The sequence below is a fragment of the Lissotriton vulgaris genome, chromosome 8 (genome assembly GCF_964263255.1).
Source record: "Lissotriton vulgaris chromosome 8, aLisVul1.2, whole genome shotgun sequence".
In the NCBI taxonomy this organism is placed as follows: domain Eukaryota; kingdom Metazoa; phylum Chordata; class Amphibia; order Caudata; family Salamandridae; genus Lissotriton; species Lissotriton vulgaris.
This window is the reverse complement of record NC_141696.1, coordinates 1152577724-1152598549: the sequence shown is the minus strand read 5'-3', so window position 1 is coordinate 1152598549 and position 20826 is coordinate 1152577724. Positions and strand designations below refer to the sequence as shown.

Here is a 20826-nt window from a genome sequence, read left to right as displayed (position 1 = left end):
CCCCAACACACACACACACACAGAGCCCCCCCACACACATAGAGCCCCACACACAGAGCCACACACACACGCACAGAGCCACACACACAGATCTCCACACCCACCCCCACACACACACACACACACACACACACCCCCACCCAGAGCCACACACACACCCAGAGCTGCACACACACCCAGAGCCACATACACACACAAGAGAGCAGGCACAGCGAGGGGGCAGGGGAGCAAACATAGCCAGGGGGCAGGGGAGCAAGCACAGGGGTTTACCTCGGACGCCTCCCTTCTACCCTGTTCACGTTTCTGTATAACGTCCGGCAGCGGTCTGCACTTCTTCCTAAAAAGAATAACTATTATTGAGGTCTTACGAAACTACTTCTTTCCGAACCCCTCCCCGCAATAACCACCACTCACGGTGACGTGTTCCTGATGGACCTCCTGGCGGCGATGCTTGGGTCGTCAGAACCTTGGTGAGAAAGTGAGAAATTAGGTTGCCCCTGTGACACAACGATGTTAAGCCCTAAAGCGGACCATCAGTGAACATATGGTGAGGTACTGTTACCTGAGACAATTCCGTTACCTTCCAGAATCCGCCGTGACTTGCACACCGCTGCACCTCTATCTTTTATCGGCTGTTTGCCTGTTTTAAAAGAGAACCGATTAGCACGTCTCATGCACAAGCGGCTTGGTAAACCCCAGGCACCCTGCCCTGCCCCCCCCCCCCGCCCATTGAGTCGGCCCTGCCTCCTTGCACCCTTACTGCTTCTGCACCGTGCGAGCCGGGGCCCCTGTCACTCCTGCCACTCGTTTCGCCGCGACTAACTTTGTTACGTGGTGGCAGAGAAATGGTGATGACAATCGTTAGTTGTCGCCTGCACTGGGGCCCCTAGTACCTCCTTGCGGTAGGTTAGCCCATGCCCACTGAGCCCCTTCTCACCAGTGTGTATTCCATGATGATATCCCCTTTTAAGTACCTCTGCGACTCTGTTGCGTTGTCCAGCTGCTTGCTTTGTATCCGGGTGAGCACCCGCTCCCCCTCTCCTATATGTTAATCTGCGGATGGCAAAACAGTACACGTTATCAGCATTCAGCAGTTGCCTACAGGAAAACCTTTGCGACACAGCTGTACTCTGGCTTAATAGTTTCCTGCTAGGGAATGAGGTAAAAACTTGTGAGCACTCCCCCGCGATCCTGTCCGGGCCCTGTTAACCAGTAAGGGCTCGCGGGAGAAAAGTCTCCCCCACGCCCTGCCCCAACCAGGATCCAACCGGGGACCTCCAACCTGCCCCCCTAAACGCTGTACGCGCTACCAGGCTGACACGCTGGGGTCACCAGCAGGCACAAGTTGTACAGGTGTGCCTCTGTGTGCCCTGAATGCGGACACTGTCGCAGCTGCTGCACAAATTGGAAATGCGAGGGTGGTAACAACATGTTACCCCCATTATGTCGGCGCATAAACTCACGGCGGCAATGCCGCTCGGCTCCCCCAACTGCTGGGGACTCGTGCTCTCCCTTGGGTGCGGGCACCATGCTGCTCACCATTCCCTACTGATAACAAACCCTCCATTGCTCCGCAGCACGGGATGCCCGAGTGGCTGGTTAGGCCCGCATGACTTTCCTTCTCCTCTCCCCCGTGCCAGGCAAATAGCTAAAGCTCCTCGAAAGGCATCGAACCAGATCAAGTTGGGGGGGTTGGGGGGCAAGATCGCGCTCCATTGGGCTGCCCTGTTCAGTGTCCAAAATATTTGCCCATAATCACAGGAAGTTTGGGCTTCACGCCAGGCTCGTGAGGGACAGACAAAAAGGAAACCTCTCCTTGCCCCATTGCCCGGCAACCGGGGTGGAGGATCCGGACAGGGGACAGACCGCATCACAACGCCCGGGAGGCCGGATCAACCCCATACGACGGACCCGCACCCGGTGAACCAGCGCCGCACCACTGGGCCCCCGCCACTGGAGACTCGTTGCAGCGGCGCTGGCTCGCGCTGGGGGATTGGGGGGGGGGGAACACCACCCTAAGGGAGCATCGGAGACGGGCACAATCCAAGCTCACCGCAGCACAGGATCCCCAGCGCGGGTAAAAGCCCGGTATGACAAAGCCGGCAAAGCTTTGGGCACCGATGTTAGCTACCCTGCCCGCCGATTGACTGCCACCAACCCCCCTAAATGTGCCAGCCTTCCCCCACGCTCGCTGTGACCAGGATGATAAACGAGGAGCACCGACAGGCACGAGGCAGCACCAAGGCACAGGGGTATCGAACCCCCAGTCATGGCAGCACAGGGAGGCAGGATACATGCCGCGAGGCTGCGCAGGGGGAGAAGCAGCTCGCGGATTCAATCGCTCGTGGTAGGGGGGGGGTTTGGTTGCGCAATTGAATCCCTGACCCGGAATTGGACCCTCCGCCATCTTTAAATCTCGTCCCCGCCATGCCCCGGCACAGTCCCCAAATGGCGTGCAGGCCCCTACTCGACTTTCCCCACCGTATAAAACAAAAGCTGGAGCCTTATTCCCCGTGAAAGATAATGAGCGCAGCTAGGGAAGAAAACTTACCGACTCGGGGGACGCCATACACACGACTCGGGGGACGCCATGCACACATCTGGGATGCAAGGGCCTGACGCGGTCGGGCAGAAATGGCTGCCGCCAAGCTCCGAAATTTGGATGACGTCACAGATAAAAAAGAACCTAAATACACGCCCCCAAATCCAAAAAAGACGGGGCTTAAAGGGAGTGACGCCCCTCTCCTCCAAATGCTGGCCAGCATTTACGAGGCCAGCCAATGGATAAGAGGGGCGGGTTCAAGCCCCCTACACCAAGAAACATAAAATCTTCGGAGCTCCGCCCACTGCTTATGCAGTGCGACAGAGTCCTCGACCTAAAAAGGGGGGTGGGGAATTTTCTACTGTATAATTAATGCAGGGTCGACATGTTTCAGCCTAGTTTGTGTACCCTCTAGTAGATGTCTAAGACTTTCTTCAGGACCAGTCTTCTAGCCACTCTGCCCAATAATGTGTTTTTGAGAAATGAATTTTTTTTACAATCAGTGGTCCACATGCTTGAAAATGGATCTACATTTGTTTACAGCCCTGAAATATCAGTGATCAACAACAGTACCCAAGATATGTAATCCCAGTCACGACTAAGAGCCCCATGATAGGAGAGAAACCTCATAGTGGATTAGTGACTCCATGCTGTATTGTATTGTTGTTGGGTAGTGTTCCTAAGCTTTTTTCTTTAGTACTAAATAAAATACCTTGTTAGGTGACCAACATTACTCGAGTAAATATGTAAGCTTTAAATGGTGAGAGAGAGAGAACTGAGTCTATGGGACCATCCTTTTGAAATGACGATATGAACATAGTGTCACTTGTCATGTAAAATATGCTGATTCTTGGCACATGTGACCTCTGTGGGATGATAGTCTGTAGAATTTCCTAAAACATTCAGCTTCATAGTGTAGGTTATTTCAGCTGTCGATAATACTACTGAGAGTGGATTTAGTTTGTCTGCTGTGAGTTGGTAGTTTTTACATTAGCACTATCCCTAGGGCCTAAGTGTCAAATACATCAGGCACATCTAACCACATCCAAGCTGCTGGTTAATCTTTAATGTGCTAGACCAGCCTTTGCACAGGAATTTAGAGTAAAGCGATTTCCGTTCACTTGGCAAGTGATGCAGCGCGTCTCCAGAAATTCTCTATGAACCATCACCTTAACCCAAGGAGCTATTCACAAATTACTCATCAGTGTGCCCATAACACGGTAAATCATTCATACACACATTTACCCTGCTCCAAAGATTCTGTGAAGACCAAAGGAGAGCTGCTAGATTATGAAGCATTTAAAACTAAAGTTTTATACATTATTTACATCTGCAGTTTAATTTCTAATACCATGGTATTAGCATGACAGTTTAGAAAATAAGAACAGGTCAATATTACTAAAATGTAGAAACACAGACATCAGCATAAGACAGAATAGTTCCCAAAGAACACCTCTCTATCTCTCTCGATGTTCCCCTCTCATAGGACTCCGCACTCATTCAAAAGTTAAAGTTCAGAAAAATTTCAAAGTCCCTGCGCCATAGGGAAATTGCGCAGTCCAACAGCATATCGGGATGCAAAGATAAGATCGAAAAGCAAGCTCCTTTCATCGTCCCAAATGTCCTCTTTTATACCCTTTTTCACTAATGTATCTATCTAAAAGTTGAAACTTTAGGGTTCTAGACTGTCCGTGATTGTTAACTTAAGAGGTGAATGAGCATCACCTCATCACATTACTGTTCAATTTCAAAGTCATCATTATAATTAAAAAAAATAGTAAGCCCATTGTTCATGCCATGCTTCTTCTGTTGTGTTCTTTAATTTGTTATTCGATGCCTTATTCCCACTTTCAAGATGCTGACATTCCAAAAAAGTTGACATCTGTTCCTAGTGGCAGGCCACACTGTCCTTGACCCATTCTGTACAGGCACAGGCAGCTCGCACTTCTCCCCGCGCATGCTCACTTCCTCACAAACTCGGAGTCGCAGTCAGCCTCCATTTTCTTTTAGGCCACAATTTAGGAACTATTATAGAAACAAACACAAATAAACGTAAATTTGAGAAATAAAGCCCTTCTGTTTACCTCCCCTTTCCTAATAGTATCCCAGTTAGTATTTACCTAGCTTTAAGCAACATACATGCATGATTTTACTTACCAATCTTCATGATTTATGGCACAAATAAACAGACAGAAAGCACATCCATGCAATTTTCAATTAGATTATGACAAATGCGTACTTTTTATGACAAAATGCATAACAGATTAGTAAATTACGTTCTGCAATTACATGCAATTTAGGATTCCACGTGTATTTGTGTAGGTGCATTCTAGTCTATGTTGGTCAATTTCAAAACCACCCGATTAATACATGTTACTATTATGGAGAGTTGACTTTACAAGGGGTATACAACATTTTTTGTTTCCACCTTGCTCCATCACAAGATACTCACTGCAAATCGTCCAAAATACAATTTTCTGACATTACTGTTGTTAATCATGTCACCACCCACTCAAATATTTTCGAGAGCTGAAAAGTTAAAAATAAAAATTCTTTAAAAATCAGATCATCACTGCTCTGAAAGTGGCTTGACTACCACTCTTTATGTATATCGTGGTGATATTGGAGAAAGATTTACAAGCACCAGCAGCGGGTTATGTAGGTATTCTGACTAATTGTGGCCATAGTGGTGGATGTTTTTGCATTTGCAGTTGATATTTAAAGGTTAAGGTCGCATGGCTGAATTTCTTTTAAAGGAGATGGGTGAGTAATAAAAAGGGCAGAAATTGTTGTAGGCAACATATCAGTGAATGCCATCTTTTGATTTGGTGAACTGCCACTCCATGGTTCCAAGAAATATATGTAAGCGATAGTGTCCAAACTATTTACTGTTTAAGAGACCTAAAGTGGCATTGTAAGCGCTGTAGAAAACCGATGTATACGGTCTGCTGGAGCCTTGCCACCTTAAGGAGAGGAGAGCATGTAATGCCTATATTATTTCCCTTTCAGTTCAAGTCACCTTTAACACAGATACATGTGTGACTGGCACATATATAGATAATTGTTGCTTCAGTTGAGAGGATTGAGAATAAATACAAAGGTTTCTGTGAAGACAAGCAGTTGATGGTATATTCGATATGATCCCCGAAAAGAGGTTTAGACATGTATATTTCACTGAAATTCACCAGTTTTAGTTAAATGAACTGGACTGCAACCAGGCACTTGCCCATCTCCCTCTGGGTGGCAGACAAATCTCGACCTCACCCCCAAAGGCTCAGTATGACATTGGGTTGGACGCAGGAACTGGCCAGCACACAACCCTTCACAGTGCGTGGCATGAGGTTGGCTGCAGGGCCTTGCATACCCCAAGTGACACCCACTCCATCTGTTTTTTTTGTGTCATTGTTTTTTTTTTCGATCTTGTGGAACTCTTGCAGGAGTAAAGAGGATTGCGCTGACCCTGATAGGACTCCCACAGGATTGTATTGTATTGTGATTGCATTTATATAGCGGTTACTACCCTTGACGAGACCTGGAATCGCTTTTTCGGTGAGGAGCACACATATTCCGGAACCCATAAAGGATTAACGGGGAATTAGTATAGTGAAAATATGAAAGTAGTTTGAGTGGCGAATATGTTAGTCGGTTATTTATTTGGTTTGAGAAGGATAGTGGAGGGATGGAGAAGGTAAAAAAGGTTTGCGTTTATATAGAGCTTGCTACCCCTGACGAGGCGTTAAAGTGCTTTTTCGATGAGGAGCACGCTGCTCCGGAACCCATAGAGGATTAGTCTTAAATTAGTATAGTGAAATATAAAATTAATTTGAGTGGTGGACATGTTAGTTAGGTATTTGGATTGAGAAGGATAGTGGTGACAACCCCAAAGTAATTTCTTTGTAGGTGTGTTTGTGTGTGTGAATGTGTGCGTGTGTGTATGACGTATGGTTCTGGTAGGTAATTGGGTATTATTCTGGTGCTCTCCTGTTCAGCCTCAGTAAACAAAAATTGCCGCAGACAGAGATTGCCTAGTTAGCATCTTTAGGGTTGAACACTCAGAGGATAATAATTGTCCTTCTGCTCCTGCTCTACAGACTGTTCAATAAGACAGTATTTTGATGGCGATATATGATGCTAATGGTGGTGTTATAGGTTGTGTTGCTAACTCACTAAGGGGCAACTATGTGCCGAAGTGAAATGTAGGGGCAGGTCATAGAACTAAATCTGAATATGAATGTAGCAAAAACCATGATTTTCAACTGCCTTCTGAATACCAGATTGTGTGCAATGCATTTTTTGGATAAGAGCTCGAGTATGAAAGAGACAATCCACTGACACGATCACTCTTGACATAAGGGACTTGAGGCAGAGTGGCTATGAGGAAGGTAGGGAGCGTGTTCCAATGTTATTCTGAAATTGAGCTGACTGAAAAGATGGATACAAATCCTGGCCAACCTTGGCTAGAAATCTTCCCTCTCGGAAAAAGGCAGCTAAAAAGTGCTGTACTGCAAAAGAATATCGGGGCTGGTCGACCAGAATACCAAAATCATAGTATGTGCTCATTGGTGAATCCCATTGAAGGGAGAAAAGTAGCAAAGACTCAGTATAACCAAATAACATCTTCTGCAAAGAAGACAATAAGAACACAGACCGCTGTATATCAGACACTAAAATCACTTTGACTAGAAACTTGCTGTTCTGAAATGATAGGGGACAGTGAATGACTGTAGGACTGAGAAGGTATACGCAGTGCTTGATTTGTGTAATAAAAAAATAGTGTTCGGGCTCTCGTCAGGAGGCCACAGCAGATTCCACCACACACTGCCCTGCAATGCTGCCTATGATGGTTACAACACGACTACTAACCATCACACTCCCACAAGTGTGACAATTCAGACTATTTCAGACCCCCAAAGCTATAAGAATGTCTTGGGCGGCAGTCAATAAACATTTTTTATGAGTATAGCATTAATAATTACCTGTTGTTGTGGTCATTTCTAAATTAGCTAAACAAAGCCACCTTGTGGCATACTGTCCCAAGCACCAGTGCCAAGTACCAGAAACCACAGCTCTAATTAAGCACTGGGTATATGCCTTCATAAGATAAATATTGGGTTCCGTATGGACATTTTAATTATGAATGATCAAAGATCTTCTAGGTTTAAACATTTGTTTTACATTATTTTTTTTATTGTTGCATCTTTCTCCTTTAGTATCCTTCAATGTTTCTCCCATTCAAGGGTCGGGGAAGTATTGTGTGCTAGAAGAAAGCCGAGTCATCAGACTAGATGTTGCATTGGGGCAGAAGGAGCACTACGTTGCTCTTTGTATGGTCGTTGATGGAGCTTGATTGTCCTCACAACCATGCACAGAACAAGCACTGCTACTGCCCCTTTGTTGACCTTTCATTATGATCAGCACACTGGTACCGGAGAGTAGGAAGGGGGGTGGGGGTTGATTAAACATTTCCCAAGCGAGTGTTCGAGTCTGAGTTGGAGCAAATGGGAGAACAGTGTAAATGGTGGGCGACCCACCAGACCCAGGGCACCTCTATTAAAACACTTAATCTATGCGACCTGTTCTACCATGAAATGCAACAGTTCAAGGATTTAGTACCTCAGACATCTGCAGTGACAGCTGGCAGGGAAGAGGGGTGGAAGGGTGGGGAGTATAACAAAAAAAATCAAACACTTACCTCCTCATGGCTGCTGTCTATCCTCTGTCGTTGTTTCTCTTCCTGGTGAGTCCCGGAAGCAGGAAGCACACGGGCTTCCCTAAGCCAATCACAACACTGTTTTACAGCGTTGTGATTGGGGGGACTGAGACCTTCTGTCAGGCGACTGTTCACTAGCGATGGTGAGACTAAATCACTATATATGTTTGCATGCTTATCTGACTAAGTATTAGGTGGGTCATGTGGGCCATCTGGAAGTATGGCTGCTTTTGGCTCATGTTCCGAACCTGTGGCAACCATTTCCGAAGAGGAATTTTAAGCAGGAGAATTTCGCCTTGATCTTAGTGTCCCTCGACAGAGAGAAAGTATTTTACTCAGTCAAGCGGGCCTTCCTTGTGGAAATTCTCGCGAGATATGGGCTTAGGTCCAGTTTTATAAAAGGACGGACAGGCACTTCATCACAATCCTAAAGTTAAGGTTAATCCAAACTAGTTGCACTCTGCCCCTGGACACTAAAGAAAGGTAATAGGCAGAATTAATCAGTGTCCTTGTTACTTTTTATACTTGCTGACACAGATGATTAGAAAAATTAAATAGTGAGGAAACTAAATGTTTAACATATGGAGGTGGTGGGACTACAAAATAACATTGTTTGCTCGTGCCATTCTACTTACCTCAACCAGTCTGGAAGACTGTTCTCCGCCACAATTTAATAGAAATTAAAGTGTATGATGAGATGTCTAATTCAAGGTCAGCTGAAAGGAATTCGAATATGAACTTTATTTTGTCCCAAGAAAGGTTGATCGGCTCTAGAGTTCTCTCCCTTATGTTGGAATCAGACTTCCCTTTGCTATCTAGAAGTGAACTCCACAAGTAAATATGCGCTCTGTGTAGACAGATAATCACCCAAATTTCAGGGACATTTTGGAAGACACACATATAGCCTTTGCGTAATTTACCCTTTTTTTGGTTGAGAAGAATTGCATTTTTTGGGATTGTATTGTCTCTTGCCTACGTAATCTGTATTAGGTTCTACCAGCACTGTTTCTCAAAAGAATATTGCAGAGGGGATTTGATGGTACTTACTGGGAAAGGTCTAACTTAATTTACATACATAGGAGGGTGTAATGAAATGCCCTGATTTTGTTCAATATTATGAAGCAGCACTTGTAAGCGAGCTGATAATCTGGATAAACCCATGGATTGCCTGGCTGATTAAAATCTATACTACTATTATAAAGAGAGAACACAAACCTTTGAGCCAGGTAAACTACAAAAGTAATGCACCAATCACTACACCCAATACACCATTTGAAAGGGGAGATATAGCAGAAGGACATAGGCTATTCATGTCTACACCATATACATTAAAAAAGCAAAAACGCCAAAAGTGTCAAAGTAGTCCCTTGGGGGCGTGGTTGTGTGTAAGAACCTGGCCGTGGGCGTCTCAAACAACAAATGTGGGCGTTTACAGGGCCATGCCTTCACAACACACTTACATTGCACACATAGACCGGAAATGCGCTTTCACGGAATTTATATGCAGACCGAAAGAGCAAATGCACACTTACATTGCACACATACACCGGAAATGCACTTTCACGGAATTTATAACGCATAATATGCAGACCGAGAGAGGAAATGCACTTTCACTAAATTTATAACAAACAGTTGCAAATCCCAAAACATACATCGGAAATGCACTTTCAATCTATTTATGTATACACAGACAGCGCGGAATGACAAATGTAGTAAAAGACACACATTCCTTGCAGTTACCCAGACGCCTTCGTCCCATTACATTAAAAATCGGGCGTGCCTTTCATCCACGAAGACTCTACAATTACGTCAAGCAGGGGTCAGGGTTAATCAGACAGTACACCAATCACAAGGCAGCAAAAAAACATATACAGGACTTTGGATACAAAATATCACAACTCTTTAACCATTGGCCACGAACGTCATAAGGGGGAGGAAACAGGAAGAAAACAAGCCGACATCGAGTGCACAATTAGTTTGCCCCAGAACCACACTTCTGTTAGATGGAACTGCCTCCTGGTAGCACAGCAAACAGTCCGGGGACGCGCAAGGTGTTTATTTCATTTACGTAATTGTGAAGTAGTGTTTAATAGATGTGCTTAGTAGGTTACTCCTGCTTAAGATCATAAAAAAGTGAAATGCAGTCTGCAAAGTGCAAATTCTCCCTCGCTTCCCCCTAATTGTTTTTCACACGTCTTCATTATTTTACGTTTCATTCTCTTACATATCCATCCTTTCTTTCCCTCCCACGGCCAGTATTTCCACTTGGATGCATTTTATTTGTTTTGTTTTTACACTAAGATATTGGCTGGGAACAGAGATCGGTTTCCTTGAACTCGCACTAGCTTATGGCGAGGTGCCAGTAAACAAATGGACATAAGAACAGTGATTGCAGTTGTGCGTCAAGGAGCTTTACCAGATATATTTGGCAGTTTCAGAGCATTTTGTGTGTTTAAGGGACACAGGCTCAATCAGACAGCGGATAAGTCAGAAACATTTACTTGCAAGGCACACTCTGGAAAGGCAAAACGTGCTTTGATCCCACCTCTTGCCGGAGCCTATAGATAAAACGTAGTTTCTGTATAGCCCGAATACACCCTCCCACTAAACCTCACTATCCTCTGTATGGACATCATTGCTATTTGTATTGACGTTGTGTAATGCCTCAATTGAGACTTCGTGCAGTATGTGTTTAGTATCGTCCCGGGAACCCCTGTGACATTATATAATGTTATATATCTGCTAATCCGGGGTGATTACGTACATGTGGAAGACTCAATTCTGGGGGTAGCGCCCGCATAAAGGACACCGCGCTTAGTGTTAAAGTTAGAAAAAAACGTTAGACCCTTAAATTGTATGTTTTTACTTTTCTTTATTTCTTTAATGTGCGTGGACCGGCTCACTTTTTTTTTTTATTCATCTTTTCGCAGCGTCCACTTCAGGATCACCGTGCTCTGTTTGTTTGTTTTTCTTTTAACTTTAACACTGAGCGCAACGCCCGGATAAAGGACACCGCCTTCAGTGTTTAACTTAGAAAGAAAAAAAACAAGCAAAAACTGAGGCTCGGGATTATTCTAACGAGCCAAATGGGGGAAAAGTGGACTTCACTGGAGCCAGATGCCCAGCCCCGGTCAGGGACCGGGAGGGATCCGGCTATCCACGCTGAGTAGGAGCACAGGCGGCCAGGACTCCCGCTGGCCCCTTCAGGAGGTGCTGCGCTCAGGAGTGGCCACGCTGCATGTTGCAGTGCCCGTTAAAGAACAGCCACTTAATGCCTATTGCCTCAATTACATACCCTAATTGCATTAGCCCGAGTAAATTTTTAGCCAACTCAATGACCCAGTGAGGCGCGGCCTCATTGTTTAATGGGTAGAACATTACAAGGAAGAAACGCACTGTGAGACAGTGTTAGATACGGATGAACACGTGCCCTGCAGGGGCAGACCTGGGAGCATGCAGTCACCCGTTCAGCATGTTGCCTCCACTGGTCCTACACTGTATGTGCTACCCGCCATTGCGATGTCTCGCTGCGCATTAGGCGTTCAGTGGCCGCGCTGCACAAGGACAGCATCCACATACAACCCCGCCGTGGTCTGGAGTCTGCATGCGGATATCAAGGCTGTCCACCGGTGCATCTGCACACTGTCTCTGCGAGACAATTTACGAATACAAAAAAAAGTAGTCCCGTGGAAGTAGCGCCGGCCAAGACGTGCGTGATGACAATGGGAGCGCAGGGAGGAGCGGCGTTCAGGAGCAAGAGGAAGAGCGCCCAACATGAGCGCGGGGAGGAGCTGCGGACAGGCGGGGAGGAGCGGCGAGCGGACAAGCGGTGAGCAGCGGCGAGAAGCGGAGGAGAAGCGGAAGAGCAGTGGAGCGGTAAACTCAGCAGCGCGGGGAGGAGCGGCGGATGAGGTAAGTGCGCACCAAGGGACCGGCGGGGGCAATGAACACTGAGTGCTCAAAAAGCATTTTCCTCAAAGTCGGGACGTCGGGGGAAACAAAGCGTGGGCAGAAGTGGCCAGGACCTACGACGGGCGGGGGCCATGAACACTGAGTGCTCAGAAAGCCTTTTCCACAAAGTCGGGACGTCGGGGGAAACAAAACGTGGGCAGAAGCGGCCAGGACCTACGACGGGCGGGGGCCATGAACACTGAGTGCTCAGAAAGCCTTTTCCACAAAGTGGGGATGTCGGGGAAAACAAAGCATGGGCAGAAGCGGACAGGACCAACAAAACCGCCGCTCTGCTGCGCCTCTCCTGCTGCGATGCTGCCCCCAGCCCCTTCTGCCCCGGGCAACGCCGGGACGGGCTGCTAGTATGAAATAAAAGGCTGTAAGAAAGCAGTAAAGACTTGTGAACTTGCTCCTTTCTAGAGATTGCCCACTTGCATTTTTGACATCCGGCACCTTTAACATCTGGAACACCATTGTGGGTCTTTTTGTGTCTAATGACCATCCCCTCCTTCTCCTCCCCTGATACATGGTAACCGTGTGAAATTGAGTTGTTGGTTGGGGTGTTGGGGGTGGGGGAGGGGGTAAAACTCTACTCGAGCAATCCTTGTTAGGATGAACTACAGAAAAATTCACTAAATTAACCTATGCTTAACCTTTTGGTGTAGCTTGTCATAAAAGCAGCCAGGTTTAACTTAGAAGCAATATGTAAAGTATTTGTGCAGCACTTAAACAGTAATAATGTGAAAACACAACACAAGAAAAATCCCGCCAGCATCCAGTATGGCGCTTGCTGACAGGGGAGCCAGCTTGGGCCATGAGGGGCTTCAGAATCTTCCCACAGCCACCAACATCCCCAGAAGTGTGGTTGCCCTGAGTGGACACCGGGCACCCACCTTTAAAAAAAAAAAAAAAAAAAGTGGTGGCTCCCACAAGGGAAGCCAGCAGGAACCCGCAGCCTCAAGCAGACTACCATTGTGGGTGACATAAACGCTATTGGCTCAAACTGTTTTCAAGGTATATATCGTTGTTTTCACAATACTATCTTCATCAATACTGAGTTCTTTATACTTCACACGTACATTTGTTACTCCGAATCTTGGACTCCACAAGACCCTCCTTTCAGAGTTCCTAAATGTGAATGAAGGGTAAATCTTCCTCCTTTGTGTGCACCACTCTTTAACTTTGAATTCGAAAATATTGTGTTGACTACCAGGTGAGTGCTGTGAAATTCCGTCTTTTACCCTTATAGCTGTACCGTTGTGGGTGCTCAAGGTGGACACCAACTTGTTAAGAAAAAAAAGAGTGGCATGTTACCGCAAGGGGAGTCAGCTGGGCGGCGGGGGCCCCTCAAACTCCTAGCATTGACCCCAACGACCCCAAAAGTGTGAGTGCCCTGGCTGGGCACCAGGGCATCCACTTAATAAAAAATATTCTGGCTACTTGTGTGTTGGCTGAGGCTACAGGGACCCTGGAGCTCCCCCCACAGCCCACAAATAAAATTAAAAATTTTAAAAAAACTGGAAGCTACCAGGGTCATTAAATCCATGATCCCATGGGAAAACTTATCATATTTAGTTTTTCACTACTCCTACCTGGAGCTATATGTTCCCCAGCTGGAGTGCAATGGTTGTATGATGCAACAATGCATGCAACTACCATGCCTTTTCACCCCAGTCTGTTCCACGCATGCAGCATTACCACGCATGCATTTACAACAACAATTTTCATCATGCATAAGCCTTTACCACGCATGCCTTTGCCATGAAAACTTTGTTGTAAAGACATGGTTGATAAAGACATATTTACAGTAAAAAATCAATAGGTATAAACCCCTTATCTGCTTTATACATACCTCCTAAAACTAGTTTACACAATTATAAATACATGCTCTGACATCAACACCGACACACACACCGACAAACATACTCACCAGCTTCACGTACTTGCCATGCACTGTAAAAAAAAATTATCTCTACTATTGGAACACAGTGTGAAGTACAATGTGTTTTCGTATGTTTGGTCTAGTCTCCCTCTGATGCATTGTGTTCTGGTGTCCAATGAGTTGGTCCGCTCAATACCAAACGGCAAATACATGAGAAGAGGGACTAGAAAGGCATTAATATAGTGTTGAGATCCAAAAGCGAAGCAGAGGGGTGTGTGCATTTGTGTTTATAAAGTGGCCAAGCCATAAGGGTGGTCGAAATCTTAAAATCATGTAAGTGACAAGGCATTGGCCAGACAACACAGTACCACTGTGACTCTGCATGAAATCCAACATGTCACCCAGTATTTGCGAACTCTGATCAGATTGGAAGTAAGCAGACTTGTAGATGTGTAAACCTCTAATGAAGTTCTGCTGGGTAACCACAAACACTGAGGAATCTCAAAGGAGGAGATGGTACGCTTGCTTGGCTGCACTGTCATCCAGCTTTATAGGACTCTTTCTGTGCACGTAGTTCACTTTTAGTAGTCTCAAGATGGTCTGTAGAAATGCTAGTGTACTTCAGTACGAGCCAAGTTGCTTAAGGGTGGCGGGACGGAATGAGGTACAGGAAACAAGTGTTCAGTATTGTCTGTGTTAATTCAAGCTAGGTTCATTTCCATGACGGATGGTGCCACCTCTGTTTATGGATCTGTGTTGTGCCCCAGATGCAAGAATGCATAAACTCCATAGACGCTTTTAACTGCAATATAATCATAGCCGATGATTCTATCAAATCTCTAGGAATCACTCTGGACCCCATACTGACTATGAAAGATCATATTAAGAACAGTGCAAAGAACGCCGTCTACAACCGGAAACTTCTGAACATAATTAAACTCTACCTGCCGACGAATAATCTTAAATCTGTCACGCATGCAGTGGTGCTGTCTAGATTGGACTACGGGAACGCCACCCTCACAGGCATAACAAAAGCCCATCTTGCACCACTTATATCTACTCTCAATGCAGCATCTAGAATGATTGCTGGAATAAAAAAATACAGCCAAATCTCCTCGGAAAGAACTGAACTGGCTCCCAATTGAAGCTCACTGTAGGTTCAGAACTATTTGTCTGAATCACAAAGCCCTTCACACTGGGAAACTAGCCTACCACCTCCAATTTAAAAAAGGCAGGTAAGACAAAAAAACGAAGAAGGTCGAACACCCTACTAGTCATTCCGCCTAAAGCCCATAAACAGCCCTGACACTCTCCTTTTCGATCAGTGCCCCTAAAATCTGGGACTCCATTCCAGTGCATATTGGGACAAATCCCTCCGTCTTAAACTTCAAGAGACAGCTGAAGGATCTCCTCCTCAACCAACACCTTAACTAGCACGACGTCCATTGCCCACAAGTCCCATTCCCCTCTGTTTTCTCTCCTCCTAATTCGTGCTCATACTTTGAGTTCTTCTTATTCATTTCAGTTGTATTGATTATATGCTTTACCTGCTATATTTTTGTGCTCATACTTTGACTTGTTTTAATTCAATGCAGCTGTATTGATTATATGTGTTAGCTGTTATAAACAGTACTGTTGTAAAGCGGGTCTTGTCAGTGCTATATAAAACTCTTAAATAAATCCAAAAAGTAAAGTCTTAAAGTTGATAGGATGTATTGTAGGTCTTAGATTGTCAGTTGATTGGCCAATATCATTTTAGTTTTCGATGAAGAAAAAGTTCAACACTGTAGAAAAATGTTGTATGAGATTGCTTTCTGTGAGAGGGTAGGCTTACTGTGCTATGCACAGGTTATCTGGGTTTGTCCTGTACTTTGTCTCGCTTTGTTTCAAATTACCTGTATTAGGTTTTTTTAATCGTCACGTTATGTATTACTTGCGTTGTGTTCTTAGTTACGTAAAAAAAAAAAATTTGGGGGGGGGGTGGCATTATTCCTTATATAAGTGTGCCACTGTCATTTCAAATTAAGATAATGTATACACATTCTGTTGTCTTGTGACTTAGTGAAACATAAGCCAGCAGCAAAAAATCTAGAGTTGCTTGTAAGGCTGGACTCATATGTTCCCCACGAATATAACTGAATGTGTGAAGTATAATTAATAAGCAAAAATCTGCACTGTCGACGAGCAAACTGAGAGAGGGTCCAAAATGAACAGTGATGCGACGGAAATGTTTTGGTAAGAGATTTGCTAGTGGAGATAGATTTATTAAAAGATAGGCGAATGGTTTTGTGTTTGAACGGCACATTATTTTCACAACATGAATAGATATGGACTTCGGGGTGTCTGTGTTTTACATGAGCATAAACTCTCGAATGTGATTGGAAGCGCTGCCTGCCTGTATGAAGCCTCCGAGCAGCTGGTTTCCACACATCCTCATCTCCGCATACAAAGTACCTGGGTCTTCTTGGCAACACATCGACGCCCCCTTTGAAAGATCGCTGTAGAACGAACTCGTTAGCTCTGCAATTACATTTCATCTCGTTAACAAGGACCATGGGAGGCGTTTTGACTGCTGAGGGGGTTGCCTTTCAAAAACCAGATGAAAGCAGGGTTACATTTTAACAAACCCCATCCCACACTGTAATCAATCGTGCTGTTCTGTTACCATTATCGGTTTTTCAGAGATATATGTTTCAAAGAAAAGTTGGACATTCCCCTTCTTCAGTTCTTGCCCCTCCCCCACACGAGTCACGTTTGATTAGTTGCAGCCACCTGATGCGGTTGGTGCCAGTTTGGCTCAAATTAATCGACTGTTGTGCTTTGCTCTTTTAATCTTATGTCTACATCAGCTCTCTCGTGCTGGTTTCTGTAATGCAGGTCAATTGTGCATATATTTTTTTTGATTCTGGGAGCATGATATTTGTAAACTGAAAATAAAATATGTGGTTAAGCAAAAAAGAAATATCCGAATTGGGATAGAACCAGTGGCTGCTGTTGACATTTGAAAGTGGTGAGGCGTAAAACAATTGTCGTACTTCACTTCGGCAAGCGAGTGAAGCGAGCAAACCTGTACCACTTACGGGGGGGTTCAGGGGGATTCCCCCCGCGAAAATTATAAAAAAAAGAGTATGCAAACGGTGCATTTGGAAGCAATAATAAGAAGAACAGACAGAATTGGTGATGAAAATAACAGAAACAAAAAATGAAATAAAGAGAAGTGATCAGGTTAAGGCCTGTAAGCGATGGACAGGTTATGTGTCAGGTCAGAGATCTACAAATAGGGACTTAAGAAACAGTTTTTATTGATTTATTTTAAGTTTTATATAGCGCTAGCTTAACCCGTAGGTATCAGAGCGCTTTACATACACACAGTAAACAGCAGAAGGACATTACATTACATAGTAGGCTGGCAGTGAGGAAGCAAACCAAAGAAAAAAAATACAGCAAGGGAGATAAATATGCAGTGCATCGGAGGGGGAGAGAGCAAAAAAAAAGAAAAAGGTGAGAATGACATAGTCCGGTCACCCACTATCCTTGAATGTCCGGGGAGAGAGGAGACAACTCGGATGTAATAGTCTAGGTAGGTTGACAATGGTCATGAAAGTATTTGTTTAGGAGATGGAGTTTCAGGTCCCTTTTGAAACGGGAGAAGGAGGGGTTGCATCTGAGGATTTCAGGAAGAGCGTTCCATATCCTGGTAGCGTTGCCAGAAAACGATCGGTATTGGGTGGATTTCTTTTTCATTTTCGGAGGCATAGGAAGGAGTGAGTTGGAGCTTCTCAGCGATCTGGATTGACCAGCTCTTTTCAGTTTGTTATTTAGGTAGTTGGGGGCAGGAGAGTGAAGGGTGTGTGTGATGCAGGCCAGTTTATAGATACATCTCCCTTCCATGGGAAGCCAATTGAAGCAGTTGAGGGCTGGAGTGATGTGTTCAAATCTTTTAACTCCAGATACAAGTCGAGCGGACATGTTCAGCTCTGCCCTTAGAGGGGCTAGGTGAGCTTTTGTACTCTGCGGGTTAACCTAAATGTGCACTGTGTACATACAAACCCTGATGCAAGGGCCTGGGATACAGGAAGTACAAAAGGCAGCAGTCCCGCTGTAGAAGATTCCCTCGAACCCCTGTAGCGAGAGCTCGGCCTGATGCACCCGTTTGTTGCCTTCATCCTAGCAAGAGAGACCAGCACATGTGCCACCTCTCTGACCTGCTAACTCACGCTTAACACAGACCATCACACAGAGAACACAAGCAGATGCCAGAAATAAGACGCGAGGAAGTCCGCGGCCGAATTGCTGTCCAGTCACCAATGCACGCGTCTGAGTATGAGTTGTGGTGCCCTTGGGTGCAGTATCCCACACGAGATCCTTCCAGATGCCGGAGCTGTGCAGTTATCCAGCAACATTGCAGCGTGCACGAAACGGCGGACTCCGGAACAAGGAGCTGCCTGATGTTAACCATGCACCGAACTGCAGCAAGTGGCCGGAACTCCACACTCTGCACAGCCCACAGAATCCCCTGTTACCTTGGTCGCCACACACAGGGACTTCAGGCATATCTTGCTGCTAGAGCATCCCATTTTCAGCAGTCACGGCCGGCAAAATGGGCAGGTGGGTTCGCGTGTGGGTGAAGGGGGTGAAGTGGCACGGTCTATATCAAATAAAAAATGTACCTTCCTCTGTGACTGCACCCCGCGCCGCCGCCTCAGCTCCTGCTACCCTTTAGGCAGTCTCCCTCCTCCTGCTCCCCTAAGCCAACCACAATGCTGCAATGGCAGTGATGTCATTGCTGAGGCGCAGTGTAGAGCGCCCCAGCTGGGCCATTTTCTCTATGTAGGCTGTATGCAGCAGCCTACATAGAGAAAAAGGGAGAGTGCGAGGGCCGACCAATCAGTCAGTACCCATAACAGTGGGCAAGCCACTTCCCCCGGCCCTCAAGCAGGACCTGCCCGCCCCTAAACAGGCTCTCGAGGCACTTCTGCCTTCTCGCACTGCGAGAAAGCAGCGGGGCGACGCCCCCAAGCCCCAGTGAAGGAGCCTCCACTGGATAGAAGTGTTTGACTTGGCAAAGTTTTCCCCTACATCCATTGTTCGTGATTTGTGTTTCTTAAAAGAAGGAAGGTTAGTTACGGTTTCTCAGAACATGTTAAGCCTCCCTTACTACTATTCGTACTTGCTTCTATACCTAGCTTGGGCACATTTACTTTGTGAGTAACCTTCAGTAAGGATGCTCTGGCTATTGGTACATAACTTAAAAGACCCTAAATTCTTTGTTAAAGGTCTTAAAGCGAAAGTATTTTAGGGCGTGCCCACCAACACCCTTCGCATCCCCCAGCAAGCACCTTGCGATGTAATAAAAGAAGCTATATTTTTGAGTTTCTGCATGGTACTGTGTTGCTGCAGGTCATTTATTTTCAGTTTACGAACAGATTATATATCTGAGACGTGATGGCTGTCGCACTCGCCTCTGTGCAAACCTGTGAATATTTTTGAATGGTGTGGGTCTTTCCTGGATTGCTTTTGGGGTAAGTAAGTTGATGCATATTTCGCCATTTTTGCACAGAAAATAGAAACAATTGACCATATGTGGAATTGTATAATCGAGAAGTGAAGTGTCCACAATATTTCTGTCTGCCCTGACTTCAAATTGCACAGGAAATGAAGCTCAGCCGCATAAAGTGCTGCACTTTATCTGAAATATTCATGTTTCCAATGTGCATCCAAAGGTTGTGGGCTAATTCAACTATCACAGGACAGTGGAGTCAACTGAAATCCTCTGTAATTGTTTCTAGCTGTAGTTAGGCATGCGTCACAACCAACTCCTTTTGTGTCAGTGTGGTTAGGTTTTATTCCCGAAGTCTAGCTCCTGCTTAGCTTCTAGGATGCAGAGCACAAAATAGAGGTTAGTGATCTGAGGAGGGAAAGCCAACAGACTCCGCTATCAGATTACAACTTTTCCAACATAACTGCCTTATTTTTTTATCACTTAGTCTCTGTTGAAAAATTCACAAGTTCTTTAGGTGTTTATTGAGAGGCCATATCTGTCTCTTGCAGTGTAACATCATTTACTCCTATCAAGGTCAGTTGCTCTGGCTACTAGTATTCTGTTTTGAGATTTCTCTTGAGCTACTTACCTGGCCATGTCCCTCTTCTTCATATATGGGAGTCTAACATTGCATACCCCAGATGGTCTCATGCTCGACAGCAGAAGACTTTCTGGAATAAACAAATATATTTGTATTGCATAGACTGCTGGGTGGTTTCCCACATCCTCAGACAGGGAGTCCCCTGGGAAAGGGCTCATCATCCAAGCCAAGAAAGATGATTTTCTAATAAGTTTCTAATAAGTTGTCTTGTATGAACAAGCCAAGTTCCAGGAAAAACTCCAGCAAAACAGGGCATAAATTGAGAGAGCCTGCAGTTTTTGCTTGTATAAACAGCTTAAGTAAAATATCAGTAGTCGGCGCTCGTTGAGTTACCTGAGTTATATCTCTAATCCCTGTATTCCTGCAGCCAGAGAACCAACTGTCGCTACTGAGGCATACGTAAGGCCAAGCGTGTGACCTCTGCTTTCAGGATCAACTTGTTGGAGATATGGGAGAGAAAGCACCTACGCCTACAGATTGCTTTGCTGTGGCATTCTCTCACCACTAGGATTCACTTGGCCTGCACGATCAATCTTTGTAGTATTCTTGCTTTCTCCTTATTGGTCAAACATTCCAAGCACAAGATACGGTGTAGACA

General features: G+C 45.4%; 2 protein-coding genes across 2 annotated transcripts in view; both read left to right on the top strand.

Annotated features, from left to right (window-relative positions):
* The window catches only part of LOC147698415 (uncharacterized), a 40384-nt gene extending 25154 nt beyond the window's left edge, over nucleotides 1–15230 (top strand). The window contains exon 3 of the mRNA XM_086933593.1: nucleotides 14853–15230. Within this exon, the coding sequence (XP_086789719.1) occupies nucleotides 14853–15230 (378 nt within the window). The remainder of the gene's footprint in view (nucleotides 1–14852) is intronic.
* GTF2F2 (general transcription factor IIF subunit 2) overlaps nucleotides 1–20826 on the top strand; it is a 933714-nt gene that overhangs the window by 903989 nt on the left and 8899 nt on the right. The gene's annotated exons all lie outside the window — the stretch shown is intronic.